Genomic DNA, 20,287 nt, shown 5'->3' with positions numbered 1-20,287 from the left:
AAAGTATCTGACCACCTAGAAGAGAGATACTACGAGTCAGTGAAGCTGCTACCACATTCACATATAGCCCAGACAAGGCTGGATCGCAAGGCTTATTCACAGCCTGATCATATGACCACACAAGGCTGTGAGGTTGCCGTGCGCAAGGCTGTCTCAGTTGAGCTTCACTGCCACTGAAGTAGTGAATGCCAACCTCACCTTAACCAACACTAGGACCGCCGCGGACAATTAGAGTGTATATATATTTAAATCACCAGAATTCCTCCCAACACTGACCAACCTCGGCCTCTAGACTTCCTGCCATCCCAAACCACCACCGAGGTGGGGCAGTGGTATAAGCCTTGCACAACTGGTGTCCATGCCTTAGCAGAGAGCGGTTGGACTCGAAAACGGGTGTTCGGAAGAACCTCTACTGAGGATTGTACGGGGTAAGACCTTTACATAGGGGAGGTTTCGCTCCCTTGGACCTCGGTGGCCATTACGGGGCCACTGGGCTTCAAGGTAAAGTTTTTTGCTGTGTTGGCTGAAAGTCGGGGGTTCGAGTCCTGGAGAGATTGCTCCCTTTTTTGGTTTCTTCGGGTGCCAAAAAGGTGCCATTCAATTGTGGCAGCCCTGGATCGCGAAGGAAAGAGAAAGATGTTGGTGGGGAGGGCATCGTTGACAAGTGGTAGGATTGATTGCGCAGCCAAGACAGAGCAGAAGGACAAAAACAAGGTGTTCAAGTTGCTCAACCGGTGTCGTGTGACTAGTCAGACTACCTAGACGCCTACCTAACTTACAGTTCACCTCTTTTCGGCGTTCCGCCTTGAGGCCGTAGCCTCCACATCTGGATTCCATGTCTGGGTATATTTGCAGAGGGTTCCTCCACCTTGGACGCTCCCAGCGGGCGTACCGAACAAGAGCGGATTGGTCTGCAGTGGTTGAGTGCTTCCGCCCAGCTCGTGTCGCTCGCGTTGTAGTAACCCGTGGCATTGGCCACCGCCAAAATTCCGTTCGGGACTTGGCTGGCCACCGCATTGCTCATGACGGTCTGATTGCCCCAGACATCGAACAGATCCCAGCCCATCTTTGCATTTGCGTTCGTCTTGATGCTGTCAAACACATCCACAAGAGAATACTCGATCGTCCGCGAGTCGTTTCCAGCGTTGAGAAAGGCCACCACTTGCTCGCCATTGTCCAGACAGCCCGACCAAACCTGGATCTCCCCAAAGCCATACTAGTCTTTGTCGTCGAGTTCCATCATCACCCGCCTTTGAATGGCACTTCCTGCGGGATCCTGGCTAATGACGGTTTGTCAACATTGCCTACTTCTCCGGCCTCAGCTGGTCAAGTTTGTTTCGAGAATCAACGGATTTTTGATCGCCGCCCACATGCTGAGATGGACTTTGTACTCGTCGTGACGGTGACCTGGAGTGAGCCTGCAAGAGCGCCAAGCGGAACACGTTGTGAACCGTCGTGGTAGTGAACATCGAATTGAAGGAAGTGAGCGCACAGCCCAACCGTAAGCAACGACTAGTGCAAAAACGATATCGAAAGTGGTTTGAATGAGTAGGAGATGACCAAACGCATAATCCTCACTGAAAAATACCTAACCATGGAGAGTATCCCTTGCTAGACGTTACATATGGCATCATGATATGCATTATTCAAACAACCCGCTCTTCACATTCGTGAAGCGAAGCTCGAGTGTAAGAAAGCTGAAGCTTTCCCTGCATGGTCAAGGGCAGTTGATTTAACGTGCATGATGCCGATCCTTGTATGTTCCTGGAAATCCCTTGTCGGAGGATAATTGGTACACGCCAGATCCTTGATCTTCTCATATGGAACCCGGTGCCATCCGGAGTAGTAACCACTGAATAACTGAGCGGTGGCGCCAGGCAAGCGATGTCGGCATGTCGATGTATTGAGGCGCGAATATTGACCAGCACTTCTTGTCCCACAGATGACTGGAAGTACTGTGGTCCAGAATACTAGTCTTGTGTCTTCGCATCTGATAAGAGTTGCGATTCAGGTGTTGCGACTGTCGCAAATGGCAAAAGCCACCAAGCGCTCCCGGCCGCAGAGCCGTGCTCGCCGGGTAGGGTTTCCTGCAAAGGCACATCGCAGCAACACCATCCGTGGTAAAGGCGACCAATAAGAGTCGAAGGTAGCGGCAGGTATAGGTCTTCTCTCTGGTCAAATTATGCCTCATGTTGGCCGCTTGAAGCCCATCATTGCAAGGTTGATGTCCGGAGGAGCCTTTGATCGTTGGGAGGGATTTGCGGAGTCCATGCCCAAGGCATCATCAAGATCTTCCAGTTGATCCTCGTCGTAAACGTCGGCTGGTTCATTCTTTCCCAGGAATCCATCCCACAAACCTCGTTTGCACACCAAGGCCGCAACCATTACAAGCGGTAGCTGCCATACGCTTGCCCAAAATAGGCCTCGAGCGCTGCCTCCAGCTCCCTGCATTCGCCAGAAACGAATCGCTTCCCGGGTCATCCAAGCATTGCACGCGGTGCTGATGACGAGGAAGCCAGAATCCACATATCCAGCCCAGTACAATACTCCACATATCGGAAACATTGCCAGGGAGTATCGGAGCGCAACACGAGCATTTCGACCAGGATTTGTCCAAGCCAGCATTTTGTGCCCGGCGTTGCGGTAGTCTTCGCGGATGGTGTGAGACAAAGACATGAAATGCGGGAACTGCCAAGCGAACAACAACGCAGCCAGAGCCCAACCACCTATGGCGTTCTCAGATAGAAGTAAATCTTGCCACGAATGATGCTCGGATGTAGCAGCCTCTCCCGCGGCAGCACACCAACCCATGAGAGGAGGGATGCCGCCAACTATGGCGCCGACCCAGGTGTTGGCTGCAGACAATCGCTTCATCGGGGTGTAGACTCCAGCATAAAGAAAAATGTTGAGAGCCGAGAGTCCAGCCACGGTCGGGTTGGTTCCATATCCCAGAAGCAAGAGACCAGATGCCCCGCAAAGGAAGGCAAAGACCGTCGCCGCCCGCATGGAAACAAGGCCTCGTACAAGAGGTCTATTGCGCGTTCGAGTCATCAGAGCGTCATATTTGGGCTCGAAAAGCATGTTTAGTGTGTTTGCACATGCGCATGATAGGAATGTGCCCGTGGTGAGAAACAGGAGCGTCAATGTCGATGTCGACAAGGATGAGTCAACCGATGAAGCTGTCGATGAGAGCAATTCCGGAATGGGATATAGGGAATAAGCCGAGGTGGTCGTTAGCAGGATTAAAAACGACAATCGAGGTTTCGTCAAGGACAAATATGTTGCAAACCTGCGACGAAAGATGGCAGACTTCGGCATGCTGGTCGCGGCTGTTGTCAATTGTGATGAAGCATCCAACGGTAGCGACTCTCCCGGAGTCTGTGAAGAGCGCTCAGCATCCTTTCGTCTTTTCCTCCTCCTGTGTGGTAACACATCATCGGATTCGGTGTTGGAAACTGCTTGCACAGGTTCTGGATCTGGCAGTACTGAATCCACACTTCCTTTCTCATCCTTGCCCATAGAAGCCATCTTGTGGTCCAGGGATATCTTTTCGAACTCCTCTCTTGCTCGAACCTCCTTTTCTTCTCGCGATAGCCCGATATTGCTCCCATGCTGTGGTTCCGCGACGGTGCGCATGGCAGCCAAGAGCCCGCTTTTCACCCATCCTCTTTCAATCGAATTGTTGGCGGAGAAGTAGTCTTGGACAAAGTTATGAGGACTGGACGCGCTCTGCCTTGCTTCTCTGTTGGCGCGAAGAGCACTATTGTGAAGCTTCCTCTTTGTGTGGAACGACGATATTAGAAAGACATCAGGCGAGTATGCTTGCCGGACGATGCGTGACAGGCAAGTCGAGCAAAGACCCTGTCCTGACAGGCGGGTGACTGTCGGAGCAGCCATTGTCGGTGTACTGCCTAAGCAGACTATGTATGTAGGTGTAGCATTGATGATAGAGGACCAGGAACGCGAACGGGCGGTGCAGTGGTGCAGCAATATGAGTTAAAGTTGACAGTATTGACTGAAGCTCAATCCGAATCACGAAGGTCTCCAACTCCGCAGCCTGAACCTGTCACGACCATTTCTCCACCTACAACCACTTGAAGTTCAATCGTTCTCAAACAATTCATTCTTACAGCGCAGCAGGCTTTCTTTTATGCAGATTCTCATATCATCCTGAGGTGCGACCATGGCAGATTTATTGACTGATCAGGTCAGAGCCCTTGACCAGACAAGGCAACGATTACTGGCCCTTCACACCTCACTGATAGCATTGCGATCCGACATCGCTACACAAAGCCCGCTTCCTTCTTGGTATGTCGGATAGGCATATGTGCTGATTGTTTCGCGCTGACTACTTTGGAGGCCTGCGCTTCAGACTCATGCCAATCTGATATCGAACAACCTCCAGACGATCGTGACACAACTTTCAGAGCACAGAGAAGCCTTCCAGTCGACTGTCGCATTCCCACTCCCTCAATTCCCGGGAAAGGAACGGTCTTTCATCCTAGAGACGCTACTACGAACGAAGTTGGAGCCCAATGTCGAGGAATGGGTTGAAGAAGGCGAAAACATTACCCTCCGGCCGCGCAAAGGCGATCAGCGCGGACTTTCAGATGCAGATCTCAGCGCACTCTGGCAATGGGCACCAGGCGCTGCGAACAAGGAGGCAAGAAAACAGAAATGGGGTGCCGACTTCACTTTAGAAGAAAAGCAACGAGGAATGTCCAATGTCATTACGGGCCTGCACAGAGAGCTGGTCGAACCACCAGACGAAGAAGGCGACGAGGAATACGAGGAGGAGGAGTACGAGGTCACCGACGAGGATGAGGACGAAGAGGACGAGGATAAGATGGAAGTCGAACAAACAAAGTCCGAGACCATACCCGGTGGCGGTACCGAGAGCGCACCTATACTCAGGTCTGCAAACCAGATGTCATTGCAAAGCGTGCACAAGTTCATGACGACGGGACGGTAACCGGCATACCACAAAGCCCTGAACGTCCTCTACCTAATTCATCATACCTGCACGATCGCTATATCGGCCGATCGCTCTATCCAAGTCTCACTGTATCATGATCGGGTGGGCGCCCCGGTCACAATAGATATCAACTACAGGTCCAGGATCACTAGGCACAATTGCCTAGAATTCAAGTCTTTCACCAGGGCGGCCTCCTGGGCGACGTGGGGCTGTTCGTGACATACATGCAGTCGGCATTGTGCCGTGTCGTGTATAAGGGGGCTTATTCACATTCACTCGATCTGCCTTGAGATAGATAGGCAACAATCTCACATAGATCAAAGCATGGCCTTCGGCATCTGCTTCATGGCCTGGCGAACACCGAGATCAGCGAGGACCTCTTCGGCGCCGCCGAGGATGGCATCGAACTTGTAAGTGCGATGGAACATCTCGACGACCCTGCCCATGCCGGACTGAGTCAAGCCTCGGCCGCCGAAGATATTGACCGCGTCGTCTGCAACATCGTGGGCACAGCGGGTCACATACGACTTCAACAGTCCGATCGGCCCACCCAGGAGTTTGGACTGCTGGGCATAGTCCATACTACACATCTGGAAGGTGATAGATTCGAGCCAGGACTGACACGCCTCGGTGAGCGAAATCATCTTTGCCAATTTCTGGCGAATGGCGGGCTGCTGGATCAGTGGCTTGCCGAACACGATGCGTTGGTGCGCCCACTTCAGACACTCTTCGACGACGGTGCGCATCCATCGGACCACGGAGCACGCCATGGACCAGCGCTCGTGGTTGAAGTTGCTCATGATGACGATGAAGCCCTGGTCTTCCTTTCCGAGGAGATGGTTGACGGGGACTTTGACGTTGTCGAATTCGATGAACGCCGTGGCCGCGGCGGTCGAATACGACGTCTTGATCTTCTTGGTCGTGACGTTGTCGTCGCGCGGGACCAGGATCACGCTGAACCCGTTCGCGGTCCGGCAGCCCGTGACGAAATAGTCGGCGAACATGCCGTTGGTGATCCATTTCTTCGTCCCGTTGATCAGGTAGTGCTTCCCGTCTGGCGTCTTGTGCGCCGTCGTCCGGATCCCTGCGACGTCGGACCCGGCAAAGGCCTCGGTCACGGCCAGGCACATGAACTTCTTGCCGGACAGGCACTCGTCCGTGACTCGGTCGCGCAGCGCGCTGTCGTTGGCCCACTGCCGCACCGCCGTCAGCGAGATCATCATCCCCGCCATATTGCCGTCCTGGAATCCACGAGCTACGGCTCTCGAGAGTTCCTGCGCCACGATCATGTCGTGGAAATAGTCGAACTCTTCGCTCTTGACCCCGCCCAGCAGCGTCCGGCCCGTGAGATGCTTGCCCGGCCCCAGCCTCATGGCGAGCAAGTTGTTCGCGGCCATCTTGTCAACCAGCTCTTGCGAGATATACGTTCCGTCCTGCTCCTTCTGCTGCGCTTCAGGGTAGACGTCTCGATCGACAAACTCGCGCACCGCCCGCTGCAGTTTGCGATGGGACTCTGTGTAATACGGGCTCTTGAACACCGGCGTCAACCATAGTGGTTCTGCGTACGGCACTGGGCTCAGATCGCCCGGCCCCTTTTGAATCACTTCGGGCTTCTCGCCTTCGATGGTGCCGATGCATAGGCTGGCGTATTTCTGCAGCACCTCTTGCCTGTGCAGGTTGTAGAATGCCATCGTGGCATCTTGTCCCGCGATCTGGCGCAGCACTACGCTGCCTCCGGGATGTGCGTCCAGGAAATCTGTCAGGTCATAGACCTTGTGGTCGATGATGCACCATAAGCTCTCCTCGGTGTTGTTCTTGGCCACTTCCGCTCTGGTGAGGGTCTGCGTGGGCGACTGGGATGTTTTCTGCGCCATCTTGACGGCGTTGTCTATTTTGATGAAACAGACTGGAAGTTGACCCAGACAGTCGCGGTCCTGTGGCCGGCAGGACAGTGCAGTGTTAATGGTCCAGCAAGTCTACTACTAGTAGGACCTCACGACCAAAGACATACTAGTACATAGGACGAGAGGTGACAATGCCTCACGCAGGATTGGCTGAAGATATATTCGATGATCGACCCCAAAGCCCTCCACCGCTGGACCATTCCCCAGATCGGGTATTTACTGGGACCTTGATTTGTCCACAGTGGTTTCAACCGAGGTTAAATTGTGATACCTGACCCGACCCTCACGGCGAGTACCGAGAATGGATAACCGACCTTCCTCTTCTCGCCTATCAACTTAAAAACCTGGGAGCTACGAGGCCTTTGAAAAGCCCGAGATCCGTGCCAACAACCAAATGCTTAGGAAGCTGCTTGAGTAATCGACACTGGGTGCGAGTTTCCTCGAGAGTATAAACATCGCCTCTATATCGGGAGACTTAGGTAGACACCATGCCCAAAATACCTGTCATATACTATACGGAGGAGGTCTGGAGCAGTCCTCGATCCTCCTACGGGCTCCCCTCATAGGGTGGCCTCCTAGTAGGTAAGTAGTCCTAAGGTTGATAGAACAGGCGTTCTCCTTCAACGTAAGTGTACTACCGCCTCTTGAATGTTTGAAGGGCGCCCCTACCAAGATCTCACGGTGCCATTTATTTTGTAGGGTGGCTCGCCTCACACCATGGTGGCTATGTGCAAGAAAGGCTTTTACCTTAAAATAGAAACCAGGCTTCATTTTACAAACCACTTCATCATCGGTATGAGGCGAGCTCGACCCAAGGGCATCTTCCGCTTTTGCAAAGTCCATTCTATCTAAGTCTTCCCACGGACCACAGGCAGTCATATACACTGATGCACCGGACGGGGTCCTTGGGCCACGCTCGATATTTTTGCACTCTCATCACTGGCAGTTCTTTCATGGTCTTGCCAATTTTGACCTTGCATTGACAACGTCGACGAGTTCAGTCACTGGCTGGATGTAAGGCGTAATGCTGTTTCTGACCAGCGTTCTCTGCTCGAACGCGTAGGCCAAACCAACCAACAATTCTTCGCTAAAGTGCGCACCCATGAAGCTGATCCCGAAGGGGATGTTGGGTGCTGTGGCATTCAAGGTGCCGAATCCGTTCATGAGAACTTCGGTCTCCGGAGGATAAGCACCCAGAGGAACGGTGATCACGGGAGAGCCGATCAAGGCAGGAAAGTTGGGTGAAAATTCGGTCGGCACAACAAGTGCATCCAGAGAATAATTCTTCAAGGCCCCTGTCACGCCCAGAGGACCGGCCAGGTAGGTGTTCATGGTATAATTCGACCAGAATTCTGGTGATGTATTGTTGAAGCCCAGGGCAAGAGCACCATCCCAGACCAGCGTATCACGTTCCGGCCAGTCTTCCAGAGGGAAAGCGTGCGTGAAATTGCGGACATCGGCAACCGAATGCACTTGATTAGGGTTGTACGACAGCTGAGAAAGATACTCCTTGGGAAGGTCGCTGATGAAATCCGCCTCCAACACAACATTGCTGTAATCGCCTTCATTCAGAGCTTCATAACCGGTGAAGTTGGTGTTGTCAACAATGATCGCACCGGCCTTTCGTAGGATGTCAAGAGCTGCGTTGAAGACTGGGACAATTGGCGCCGCAGGAGGGTCAGCCGTCAAGTCAATCAAGTTCCGTGGAACTCCAATGCGTTTTCCCTGCAGAGCCGAGAAATTACATGCAGCAACATAGTCGGGGATTGTGTCGAATGGTATGGCATCGGTGTAGTTGTCGTAGGGAGATTTTCCAGCGATAGCCGCTAGGACGTATGCCGCATCCTTCACGGTGCGAGCCATAGGTCCCACGGTATCCTGATGTTCGGATATAGGAATGACCAAGTCCCTGGAAGTCAGGCCAACTGTTGGTTTGATCCCGACAAGGTTGTTGACATCTGAAGGGGACAGGATCGATCCGTCCGTCTCTGTCCCAAGAGCCGCAAGAGCGAGACCTAGAGAGCTGGACACGCCACTGCCAGAAGACGACCCTGAGGGGTCCTGACCTGGATAATAAGCGCCTTGCGTCTGCCCTCCGATAGCAGACCAGCCATTGCTGCTATTGAAGCTTCGGTAATTGGCCCATTGGGATAGATTGGTCTTGCCCAGAATGACTGCTCCAGCCTTCCGGAGCTTTGCGGCCATCGTGCTGTCTCTGGGTACTTTGGCACCGGCCAGAGCGTAGGAGCCTGCGGTGTTGTCCATTTTGTCGGCGGTGGCAATGTTGTTCTTGATAAGTATGGGAATCCCATGCAAGGGTCCGTAGACAACTCCATTGGCGCGCTGCTTGTCAAGTTCGGCTGCAATGGAGAGGGCGTCTGGATTGAGCTGTGTCACCATGTGCAACGTCGCATTGACTTCCATGATGCGCTGGATATAGGCCTGGGTCCGTCAGTGGGGATGAACAATCTCAACCCATGCGTACGCACCGTCACAAGGTCAACACTTGTGAACAAACCGGCCTCGAGGCCTTTCGTGAGATCCTCTGTGGTTGCGTCAATCAACGCTGGGAACGCCGTCCCATTGATGGCAGTGCTTTGATTGTAACATGACTGTGCGGCAACCCAAGGAATCAAGGACAGGCAACCCAGCATCAGTACCAACAGACTGGCGAGGGATAGAGATGCCATTTTGTTCCAGCACGAAGTACAAATACGATGGAGAATTGGAAGCTGGAGGAAGTCGTCCAGATTATCCTCCCCAGCTCCATCGTCTGGGTATAGTCGTATATAAAGCATCTCTGCATGCATGCTCCGATAGTAGTCGAAATCCGACAAAGATTGTGTTGATGACGATGTCGGAAGAGTGAACGGAGGAGGCTCGATAAGCCTGACCAATTGGGCAGGTGGACGTTTAGTTCTCGTGTGGTGATTCGTGGGACGGGCTGATCGTACCTGGGGTCACAGTTTCTGAGCTGCAGAAGTTCCCCACATGATACCAGTTGGTTGTTTCCGAGCTGCTTGTTTAGGCAGCTCGAAGTCTTTCACCCGACACCAAAGATTGTACCCAGATAACTAGCAGTCCAGTAGAGGTGACGGTTTTGAGCTGTTTCTTACGCTCAGGAGCAGTCCGCGGCTCGGTTTCTCGGTCGGATTGATACAGAATCCAGGCAATGGATGACCAGCAAGCAAATGTCGGCCACTCATGGTGTGATGCCCCTCTTTCTCACCACGAGTCTCTTGATCTCTCTCAATAGCCCGACAAGTAGCGGCACTCCAATTGGACCCAGCAGAGGCAGATACACGGCAACCTTGTGTTCATCTGGGAAGTACACTTGCCCGACCATCGACTTATCGAAGAATGCCTTCTCACTGTCCCTGTAGGCTATCCTTGAATGGATAAGTGCTGCATCCCATCGACTCTCAAGAAATGCATGCTCTGCAGCAGTGAGATTGCCGATCGCGTCGTCCACCAACTCAGCGACATGTTTCTGAATTGGAATGTTGCTGAGTCGTTGTGCGAGTCGAGCCAGAGAACCTAAACTCGATGCGGCCTTCAGATATAGTGTCAGAGTCGAAAACCGCTTATAAGCATCCAGTCTGAGCTGCAGCGGAAGGAGTTTGCCAGATTGATTTGCTTGTGGGACTCCCAACAGCGACAGTAATTGTGATGAGAACGTCTCGAAGGGTTGTCGCAACAACTCTCCTGCCAGGTGCGCTGGCAAGCTCATTCCGCCGGTCATTGGATCTGGTTGCAGAGGTGGATTAGTTATTTGGATACCGCCCCATTGAGGGATCAGCCAGGAGGTACCCTCGACGCCGTCGATCTTGAGGGGTATTTCGTCCTGGACTGGGACGTAGAGGATGAAGTTGATAGTAGGTCCGTCCCCAATCGACGGCGCCAGAGGCCACTCCGCCGCATTTACAAAGGCTGTCAAATCCTTCTGCTGCAGAAAGGCGCCCTCCATTCCTTCTTTGGTCACAGGCTGGATGGCTGGAGAGTAGCTCGAATAGAGTTGGATCTGGGTTGTGATGTCGAACTCTGAAGTGTTCGACAGTGCTTGAACAAGAGGCTGGATATGCTTGCTCAGCGCATCTTGAACATCCCAGCTGGACGGCACACCACCGGCTGTGAAAAGTGAGAACGTCAAATGGAACTCGGAAGAGGATTTGTAGGCACGGTTGATCTGTTTCTCAATTCTCGTGACAACGTCGTATGGCTGAGACCTTAGAAATGCTTGTGCATTTTGAGTATGGCTGGCCAGAGCCACGGTCTGGAGAGCCGCTGCGACTTGTTCTTCCTTGAACAGTTCGTGCAGATTTTCAGCCAGGCGTTTGGATACATTGTTGGCATCGGTGCGCGGAATGTAAACCACGGCCTTCGCGATGACGGGATCCAACTCAAAGGCGAAGCCATCTTTCGCAGGCTCGAGAAGCACTCTCAACGCAGGGTCTCCAAGATCTGGACTGGAAGGATTTTCACCACAACTTGTACTGGGAGTTCCCTTCTCTTCTTTGTTGTCTTTCCCAGTCGACCACCAGTTCACGAGATAGAGTCGTTGGTGTAGAGTTGGGTACTCATTGAGATCATCAAGCGCCTGTTGAGTTTCTCGGACGATTCGCTGCGCATCTGGGCAAGGTAAATTGGGAGCTGATACCCAGATATGTAGTGGTATCGACGTAGGAGTATTCTGTAAAGGATAGTTAGCTTACATTGGGCACCCCCCGTCACATCGAGCGCCTACTAGTCCCTCCGCCCAGTTCAGCATGTCCTGCAGCGGCAAATCGGCCCTGTAGATTGATGTCGTCTGCCACCATGTTGGGAACCCCAGGAGAAGGATCACGGCCCAGAATGATAGGACAATCTTCGTCCTCAACCGCACAGCTTCCGGCTTCTCGGGCGGTGGCTGTTTGGTGGTTGTCATGGCGGCCGAGGTAGGGGAATTGGCGGCCGCTGGCTTCATGTCTCGAGAGACCTCAGATCAACAATGCTGCCAATCAAGCATGTTGAGGTGTCATTATCACGGTCGTCAACAACGACTTGCCAATATACGGACTGGCAGTGGTGTTACAAGGTATCCTTCAGAGGAAACAGTGGTCAAATTGCAGGGACCAAAAACCGAGTCAAGACTCTGGAAACAACAGCATAAAATGACTCGTGCCACGCAGTTTGCCCTCCGATCGACGTATCGATGATATCAACAACATATTTTCTACCTACAGGCCTTTCCCTCTTTATATGCCGCGCATCAGCACGCCATGGCATAGCATCCAAGTTTCTTATCATCCCGTTTTGGCCTGCGTTGGGATGCTACTATATCCGGCAAGATGATCGCATGCCGCTCATTCACGCCTTTTCGTCCTGGGGGCGGTTTGGCCACCAACGCTCGTTCATCCATCTCCGGTCTCAATGGATATTCGTCCCAGCAAACAAGGTCTTTCTTTGATTCTCTCCTCAATTCGACACTGGGATCTTGCCCGTTACGCTCATTAACACATACGAAGCGCCTACCATACCCACCGGCACTAATTTTCAAAGCTGTTTCCGATGTTTCGGGCTATCCATCATTTCTACCGTTCACCATCTCGTCCCATGTGACATCCCGGGATGCAGCAGGCTATCCCACACGTGCCAAACTGAAAGTCGGTTATGCCAAGTTTGGATTGGAGGAAGATTGGGATAGCGTCGTCTCTTGTGATCCGGGAAAAGGACTGGTGGAAGCAAGGAGTAGCGATGAGAATAGCAATGGTTTATTCGAAGTATTGAATACCAAGTGGCACATTGCTCCCATGGACCCGGCCAGCAAAGACGGCACTTCTGTCAAACTGAACGTCGATGTTAAATTTCGAAATCCGATCTACGACCAGATGTTTTCTCAGGTCGAAGGAAAGGTTGCAAGTACGATGATATCTGCATTCGAGAAGAGGGTCGAAGAACTCCATCGGAAGGAAGGGAAATAAACCCCAGGCACTGCTGCGATGCGAAGTCTGCGAACGCCAACAACTCCCGGACACTCTTGTGATCGCGATCAATCAAAGCCGCTATGTCGACCGGTGCTGGTGTATGGCGACGGAATAGAGGCTAGGACAATCGGACTGGAAGATACTCTCTCAGTATGAGTCTTCCTTCGAAGTGAGAAGACTTATTTTCGGCGAACCATGCAATGTCCCTAGATGGATTTGGGATAGAGTGATATCAACTACACCATGGACATCCGGGATGTGGGGACGTTCTATGAGGCTTTGCCGGGGCTCTGAACAATTGGGTAATCGCCTCTGTGCATGGCCACTATGGACCATGGCTCGATTTATGGACTGTACAGAACGATGTGGCGGGAGAATCAAATGTTTACCGCTGGACTGTGTGACATAGACCCAGGCACCAGGAAGCCAGACTTTGCGCTGCGAAGCCAAGGGCGAGAAGCCAGCTGTACTTGTAGAAAGAACCTTAATCGAAACCCTGAGATTGATTGCAGAGTCGTCACGGCCTGCTATGGTGCGTTCTGTTGGCATCAAGTCATGGTGACGACTGAGTTGTTGCGACTAGAGGTCAATATTCTCGGCGCGTCTGTAAGCGGCTCCCGGAGGCACAGGCGTTGTCACAGCAAGGAGGAAGGAGACACGTTCGCATGTAGGATGGGAGAGCATAAGTTGCATGTAGACGAATGTTCTTCAGATCAGGAGTCGATCAGGGTCAAGACGACATTCGACCGACATCACGAGAAAAGCAAGGTGTTGGTTGACGTTCAACTGTGCCTACTACTAGCACAATGATGCATCACATTCGTCGACACGTCTCCGTCACCGCCTTCGCCGTTACTTGCCAGTGCTGCAGCGGTAGGTTGTCACTAGTAGGCCTGATGCCCTGCAACCACTCATGTCGTTCAACGTCCTTTATCACACCAGGCCGCCAATCAAGCCATATCTGGCCCAGCCCTTGTCGACCTGCGCTGACTGGTAGATCACCCATCTCTAACCGCCCGGAGAATTGCAAAGCCATGGAGCCGTCAGCATGGGAGGTGCCCGCGCCCGCTGCAGGATGGAAACGAAGAGGGCCCGTTTTCGGTCAATTGAAGACAGGGTCTGCTGACTCCGGCTTGCGGTTGTGTCCTTTAAGTTCTACAGACTCATTAAAGAGGGCAGGCAGGTAGGATTGCAATCTTGCTAACACCCGCCTCTGCTCTTCGCAGTCTGCGATTGCGCCGCTGGTTTCATATGTCGCCGCGCTGCGCTCACCGTCGGTGTCATGGCCTGCTGGCATGACCGTCCTGCGACCGCGCCTCGATTTCCGTGCCTCATCCTCTGCCTGTTGCCCATCCTCCTTCGTGTCACCTCTGCGTTGCAATCCGTCCCGGGCTCGCCCTGTGAGCCTGTATGTTCCGCTGCAGGGAGTCTCGAAGACGATGTTGTCTGCCTCGATGCGAACTACCGATCCCTCGAACAAGGTCGGAATTTCCAGGAATGTGTGGCTTGCCAATTGAATAGCACGGCGGTAGATACGGGGAACAATGAGACAGACGTGGAATGGGCACTATGTACGACCCAATATTCCCAGCCTGATCAAACCATCTCGCAGAACCGCTGAACAAAGCTTCCAGTGGCACTCCGCTACACGTTGGCGGGATGCATGTTTGCCATTCCCGAGCAGCACATCTCCATCAGCAGTCCTTGTCAAGTCAGCTGTGCCCCCTTGAACGCTTCCATCGGTTATCAGATCAAAAACGACAGCTCAACTAGGCCTGACAACAACTTCTGCAACGTCGGCCAGTTCGACGACACTGATATCAACAAGTGCGCCTTGTGCTACAGCTTCATTCCTCAGCAATTGTTTCTCGCCAACTGTATGTTTTATGGTTCCCCATTTCTCCATTTCTCCATTTCTCCATGGACACAGCCTTTCTTACAACCCGTTATCCCCTCCGCTGACATAGTGTAGTTCTGCAAGCATTGCACATCGTCTGCCGCCAGCCACCGATCCCCGGCAGACCTTTCTATCCCGATGCAGCCTCCATATTCAATGAAACCCTGATAGCTGGTCCCAGCACATCGTCCAATGGCTCCGGATCTGGGTCCGGTCTGCATGGGTGGCAGTTGGGAGTTGCCATTGCCCTACCGATTGTGGGTGGCATACTACTGATTGGAGGCAGCTGCTGGGGATGTTTTGTGTTTACGCGCAAGCGACGGCAGAGGATGGCCCAAACCGGCCGTATGAGCAAAATCCACGACGCCCATGCAGGGGGTATGTACAGTCCGATGTCTGCCAAAGCCGAAGCCTGGGGTCAAACCGAACCCCCACGAGAAATGCATGCCATTAGCCCAACACTGTTGCACACCAAACAACCAAGCCCGGGACTGGCTCAAGGGAGATGGAGCCACCAGACGGACGGTTCGGAGCAAGGGACGCCGTTACGGACGAGTTTCCAGCACGGCGACGTGGGACCTGGAACGGGCCAAGTTCGTGACCCGGACCTCCACGAACAATTCTTCGCTGTTGGTGACGACACAGATCAGCTCCCTGGACCGAGTGCTCAGAATGTATACTATGACGTCCATCCTCATGAACAGCTCCAGGTCCCTGATGAGCGAAATGGAAGATTTATTTGATCTCTCGCCCCCCAAAAAGAGGTAGTGGAAGAAGGTTGACCGATGACGACATGATCTAAAATTGTGAGCCTCTGGGCTGGACATTCTGAGGGCAAAATACCAAGATGTCTTCGAGAAGCGTTGACAAGTGAAAACAGAATGGGTGCTAACGATTTGGCTCTTCCATATGCAATGGCAGCCTTGCCAGCAATAGCGTCCCAAATCTGAGAATAGCGGTAGACTATACCATATGCATCTGACGACTCCTCATAGTCGAGGCTTACCTCCCGTGCAGTGCAGCTACTAGACAACCCACCTTGCGTGAATGTTTCTGTTCATTTTGCTTTTCTGGCCCTTTCTCCACTCGGTGCGTACAGTCCATAGCGCAAACGGGGAACCCCTATTCCAGCATGGCTCGTGCTCAGCCTTGCGGGAATCCATTTTGTGCAGAAATACTCTTCAGACTGGTACATCTTCTGTTTCGAGGAGTCGGTTTGCAATACGATGTACATGACTACTTAGCACTCAGTGAATAATGATGGTATCGAATAAGAAATGTCTCCTGATCTAGGTCAGTGTCCAGTGCATAACCTCGCCTGACTCGGCTCTGTAAAGTTTGAGTCTCGAAAGAGGACATAGAGGACCAAGCAGGAAAATATACCAAATGATCTAAACATAGGTAGCTAGGTAGGTACCAAAGACAAGAAACTGAATCATTCAGAATCTCAAAATCGCCTCCATAAGTTGGTGAGTTGGATCAGCCTTACATCGCCGAATGGCTGCCCTGCCAGGTTCTTGACTCAAGCATACTGATATATGTTTTCACCTTGGTGCCGTATCATCTTTAAGGATCTCCCCATTGACTCTATAGGTACCTAGTAAGCATAGTCCTCCACGTCAAACATTCCTCAAAGTTACAAGTGGGAATGTGGCTGTGGGGTGTAACCAACTTCATACGAGCAGAGAGACGGTCTGAGCAGGGTTCGGTTCTGTGGCCTGCCTCACTTTGCGTCTCACCCCGTTACCAGTGCGCTGTAGAAACGTCGGCCTAGATTCACTCTGCACGTATATGCTGGATTCTTTTTTGTGACTCGTCTAACCGTTTCGTAGCACTCAATCAGTCTTGGGCAAGGTTTAGATGGAGATCCTCAATACAGGCTCTAGACTCAGAGTAGTCTGCTTGACGAATAGAGCGCATAGTAGTTTTCAGTTTCCCAGTAGGCGAGTCCCTACACGGAGCCTTGTGTGTCTACGTAGCACCTTTAAGTGGCCTGCTGACCTGGTAGATCTCTTGACTGGTTTGGCCAGGAACCATTAGTTCAGAGAATTTGATCTACTTGCCTTGATCTTCAGATATGATAGCCGGCTTCGTTTCTCTCGCCGAAACTGGTGACACCAAAGGAAGAACACGTTGTCCCTACCACTCCTGGCGATACTCCACGCAAACTCTGATCGATTCTTCGCTCTGCAAGTTTCCTTGTAAGCAGCGGTACACTTAGTGTCGAGCGAGAGACATTCAAGCAAATCGAAGAATCCAGGCATCTTTCACAGTTTCCGGAACAAGGACAGAAAGCTGAGGAAGTCTCAAGCGTCAGTACGTCCAGCAGAGGCAGGGTTCTCTCGTGCCCGATTGATCAGGTACCAATGCATCGATCATCAGCATGGTGAAACGAACTTGGCTTCATGAGTATTTGGGCGGCAACCTGGTGGCAATTCTCCATGAGCCCAGCCCTGTGCTGTGCCACTTTGTGAGAAGAAAAGTCGGATTGTAATCATCGGTTGCCAATATGCCAGCTTTGGCAATTCAGAAGTAAATGGAGAGTGGCCCCAAGTAGAGGTAGTTCGTAGATAGTACATTTCAAAGTGCAAATGCAACACTTCCAGGTCGTTCTTCCTTTCTTTCTCGCTCGCTCGCTCGCTACCCGATGTACGTGCGATGAAAGGCGCATGTGAGCTCAATCGAGTAACCTCGCGGTCATTCGGTTTGGTGTTTCGAAATTAAGAAGTTGCCGTTTGTTTAGTTCAATCACAGATACTAAGTTAGCCACCTTCACAAGTAGAGCACATAGCCTTTTCCTGTAGTAGAACCTTGCAGCCCTGTGTGAAAGTGGAGCGTTAGTCTGCAGGTAGAAGAAGGATCAATAGGAGCTGTTCCATAGGATGAGGTCAACTGGTACTTACATGAGAACTTGAGAAGCAGAATGATGGTCCTGTCCATCCATTTCACGAACATCGCCAACGGGAAGCTTCGTGAAACTCTCATTGTAGCTCTATTCCTCTGAGCCTGTTTCTGCGTCCGAAAATCACACTTTCAGTCTGTCTATACAGAGCATCAAGCTGTTCCAGAGACAAGGAGTCCATCATAATTTTGGCAACCTGCGTGCCTGCGCTGACAAGTTGCAGCATGTAACGATCATCTCTGGGCCTTCTGACTTGCTGATCCCTGCTGGTCTGTCGCACTGCAATTGAATTTTCCAGGGTTGTCACAAACTGCTTGATCTGATTGTCATAAAGGACCCGAGCTGGTATCCTTCGCTTCGTCGCCAGCCTCTTCAGAAGATAAGCCCACTCCGTCCACTCTCGGTCCTCAGATGCTCGAACCCGAGGCTTATCCCGCTCAAGGGGGATTGGAAACTGATATTTTGCCACAAAGTGGAACGCGCAGCTAGATAGAATGTCGTTGACTCGTCCAATGATTTCATCTTGCTCCTCAATACTCAGATGGACCGGAAGAGCAGGGAGTGCCTGTGACCTGGCATGTTCTTGTTGAGGTAGTGGCAGCGGAAGGAGTTGGGATGGGCCATCAAACTCATCCTGGTTGAATGGTCGCCTACGAGTATGGTAGCGGGAAGTCCTGCCCATCTCTGATCCACGCCTGCTCTGCGTCTCCAAGTCATATTCTGCGTATCCCTGGCTGGTCGGAGAGCCTGTCTGTAGCACGAAGCTGTCCTGGCTTTGTCGTCGCAATGCCCTTGTCGGATCGTCCGGGTTTGATCTTGGAGGCGGACCATGCTGGAGAAACGAGCCCAAATCGGATCCGAAGGTAGACGATTGAGAGGTGAAAGACAGTGGCCTAAATGTTTCGCCTACATTCGTCGCAGTTGGAGCACGCGCCAGACCGTGAATTTCGGGAGGGAGCCTCTGGCGTAACGCTTCCGGTCGAGCAGGAGAGATGCGCCCGCTGGAGTCGCCGGCAAAAGGACCATATGGGGACAACGACCAAGGAGCAAACCTGTAGTATCAGGGGTATCAGTGAACTATGCAACATCACGAACAGTGACCGACTACCCCCAGGGGAACACCTGCCTTTGGGCTGAGAAGGGTGAGGGACTCTCTGCCACTGGCCTTGACATGGCGGGGCCTTGTGTCCTCGAAAGTAAGAATTCCTCCCGCTCGGACATGCTCACGTTGAGGTCGGTGAAGTTAAGGGCAAACTGGACTCCAAGCGCAGGCCTCAGGGGATATGTCGAGTGAGGATTATCAATTGCAGATGTTAAGGCTAACATGATCAGGGTGCCCAAAGACGATGAGCACGCGGGCGAGATATCAAACAAAAAGGAGGTCAGGAAGTAGGTGTCTCGCTTGCCATGCTGATAGGAGAGACTTAGCAGTTGGCCAGCCGGGTTTCTGCATAGGACACCGGTCAGATATTGGGCATTATTGTCGATACCACACTGATCGCGAAATAGGCACAAGAAGACGAAGTCCAATGGACGGTCGTATGGCAGCAATCCTGACGAAGCACATGGAAGTGACAAGGCAGTGACATTTTGGGCCTTCAAAGGTTCGAGGACCCATTCCAAAGGCTATTCTCGAACTTGTCTGATGCACATCGTTCCGCAACACCGGGGCTGCTTAGTTTCTTACGAAAGGTCCACCCAGACAGGGGCTGAAACAGAATGCCTGAGGTGCCGGCGGATTGTTGCCGATACCGTGAACGAGGCGTCAACGTGTTGCTTCCCCCTTGCACAGGACGGTGCTGGTTAGTCCCTAACAATGATGTACCGCGTGCGCCACATAATGCGAACTGGGAGTTCGGACGCTGATGGTGTATGTCTTTGAGTGTTCTGGAAGCCGTCTGGTTTCTCGTGGCATTGGTCAAGTGCACGTCAAGCGTGCCTCAGCATGGTATTGCATTGATATAGTCTAATGCCTGACATACGCTGCTGATCATCGACAGATATGCTTGCGTGGTTGCTGCCCGACGCTCACTAAATGCGTGTCAGATCTCGAAGAGCGCATCCGTTGGTAGTCACGCGGGTCCTGCCCGCTGCAACTGATACTACCTGTGCCTCGAACATCTTGTAGTGTTAGGAGCATGATGTGCCTGGTATCGGATGGGACACCTCTCGAACGGAAACCGAAGGGCAGTCTCAAGAATGCTCCAAGTTTGCTGGCAGTTTCGAAGAGGCAGCAGCCATTGTTGGCGGAAGTGGAGAACAATGGGTGATAAACCTGCGAGGCGTGGCTAGCGAGGCGAGTGGGAGCCAGCGACAGCCAGATTTAGCTTCCAACTACATCCCAGGATCCAGGATGGCTTCAACCTTGGACGTGATTCTCTTGCCGTACAGGTCAATAAGAAACATGGTCTATTTGTGATTCTGTGGGCAGAGAAAAGATCATCGGCCGTTGTCTTCTGCTCTCTGCAATGAAGGCCAGCCAAGAACTCAGGACAGTGTCCATGACGCCAGATGAGAAAGAGGTTCGACCTTATGGCAGCCTCGGGGACGAGGGCCTCGCGCGACCTGCCCAACGGTGACGAGCCCATTTCCATGGACAAGGGTTTCGTCGATGCTTGAACTAGATCAAGGGGTGATTATGTTTTG

The 20,287-nt window shown here is 52.4% G+C and overlaps 9 protein-coding genes across 9 annotated transcripts; 3 read left to right on the top strand and 6 right to left on the bottom strand.

The window, feature by feature from the left end:
* Positions 1-775: 775 nt before the first annotated feature.
* On the bottom strand, positions 776-1,066 carry A1O1_01099 (uncharacterized protein; the record flags this gene model as incomplete). Its single annotated transcript, XM_007722013.1, has 1 exon — positions 776-1,066. One exon carries the CDS (start codon positions 1,064-1,066, stop codon positions 776-778), a length of 291 nt encoding a protein of 96 aa, XP_007720203.1.
* Positions 1,067-2,187: 1,121 nt separating this feature from the next.
* On the bottom strand, positions 2,188-3,897 carry A1O1_01098 (uncharacterized protein; the record flags this gene model as incomplete). The annotated part of the gene is made up of 1 exon (XM_007722012.1): positions 2,188-3,897. The coding sequence occupies one exon, from the start codon at positions 3,895-3,897 to the stop codon at positions 2,188-2,190; it is 1,710 nt and encodes a 569-aa protein (XP_007720202.1).
* A 286-nt stretch (positions 3,898-4,183) lies between these two features.
* A1O1_01097 (uncharacterized protein) lies at positions 4,184-4,972 on the top strand (the record flags this gene model as incomplete). The annotated part of the gene is made up of 2 exons (XM_007722011.1): positions 4,184-4,308; positions 4,360-4,972. The coding sequence occupies 2 exons, from the start codon at positions 4,184-4,186 to the stop codon at positions 4,970-4,972; spliced, it is 738 nt and encodes a 245-aa protein (XP_007720201.1).
* Positions 4,973-5,292: 320 nt separating this feature from the next.
* A1O1_01096 (uncharacterized protein) lies at positions 5,293-6,849 on the bottom strand (the record flags this gene model as incomplete). The annotated part of the gene is made up of 1 exon (XM_007722010.1): positions 5,293-6,849. The coding sequence occupies one exon, from the start codon at positions 6,847-6,849 to the stop codon at positions 5,293-5,295; it is 1,557 nt and encodes a 518-aa protein (XP_007720200.1).
* Positions 6,850-7,830: 981 nt separating this feature from the next.
* A1O1_01095 (uncharacterized protein) lies at positions 7,831-9,569 on the bottom strand (the record flags this gene model as incomplete). The annotated part of the gene is made up of 2 exons (XM_007722009.1): positions 7,831-9,321; positions 9,369-9,569. 2 exons carry the CDS (start codon positions 9,567-9,569, stop codon positions 7,831-7,833), a joined length of 1,692 nt encoding a protein of 563 aa, XP_007720199.1.
* Positions 9,570-10,081: 512 nt separating this feature from the next.
* A1O1_01094 (uncharacterized protein) lies at positions 10,082-11,842 on the bottom strand (the record flags this gene model as incomplete). The annotated part of the gene is made up of 2 exons (XM_007722008.1): positions 10,082-11,569; positions 11,624-11,842. The coding sequence occupies 2 exons, from the start codon at positions 11,840-11,842 to the stop codon at positions 10,082-10,084; spliced, it is 1,707 nt and encodes a 568-aa protein (XP_007720198.1).
* Positions 11,843-12,206: 364 nt separating this feature from the next.
* Positions 12,207-12,839, top strand: A1O1_01093 (uncharacterized protein; the record flags this gene model as incomplete). Its single annotated transcript, XM_007722007.1, has 1 exon — positions 12,207-12,839. One exon carries the CDS (start codon positions 12,207-12,209, stop codon positions 12,837-12,839), a length of 633 nt encoding a protein of 210 aa, XP_007720197.1.
* Positions 12,840-14,124: 1,285 nt separating this feature from the next.
* A1O1_01092 (uncharacterized protein) lies at positions 14,125-15,482 on the top strand (the record flags this gene model as incomplete). The annotated part of the gene is made up of 3 exons (XM_007722006.1): positions 14,125-14,413; positions 14,477-14,719; positions 14,815-15,482. 3 exons carry the CDS (start codon positions 14,125-14,127, stop codon positions 15,480-15,482), a joined length of 1,200 nt encoding a protein of 399 aa, XP_007720196.1.
* Positions 15,483-17,720: 2,238 nt separating this feature from the next.
* Positions 17,721-18,967, bottom strand: A1O1_01091 (uncharacterized protein; the record flags this gene model as incomplete). The annotated part of the gene is made up of 2 exons (XM_007722005.1): positions 17,721-18,693; positions 18,762-18,967. 2 exons carry the CDS (start codon positions 18,965-18,967, stop codon positions 17,721-17,723), a joined length of 1,179 nt encoding a protein of 392 aa, XP_007720195.1.
* Positions 18,968-20,287: the final 1,320 nt, after the last annotated feature.

Source organism: Capronia coronata, assembly GCF_000585585.1.
Source record: "Capronia coronata CBS 617.96 chromosome Unknown acBCG-supercont1.1, whole genome shotgun sequence".
Lineage (NCBI taxonomy): Eukaryota > Fungi > Ascomycota > Eurotiomycetes > Chaetothyriales > Herpotrichiellaceae > Capronia > Capronia coronata.
Note: the sequence above shows the minus strand (reverse complement) of the source record. Positions and strands in the feature narration are given on the sequence as shown.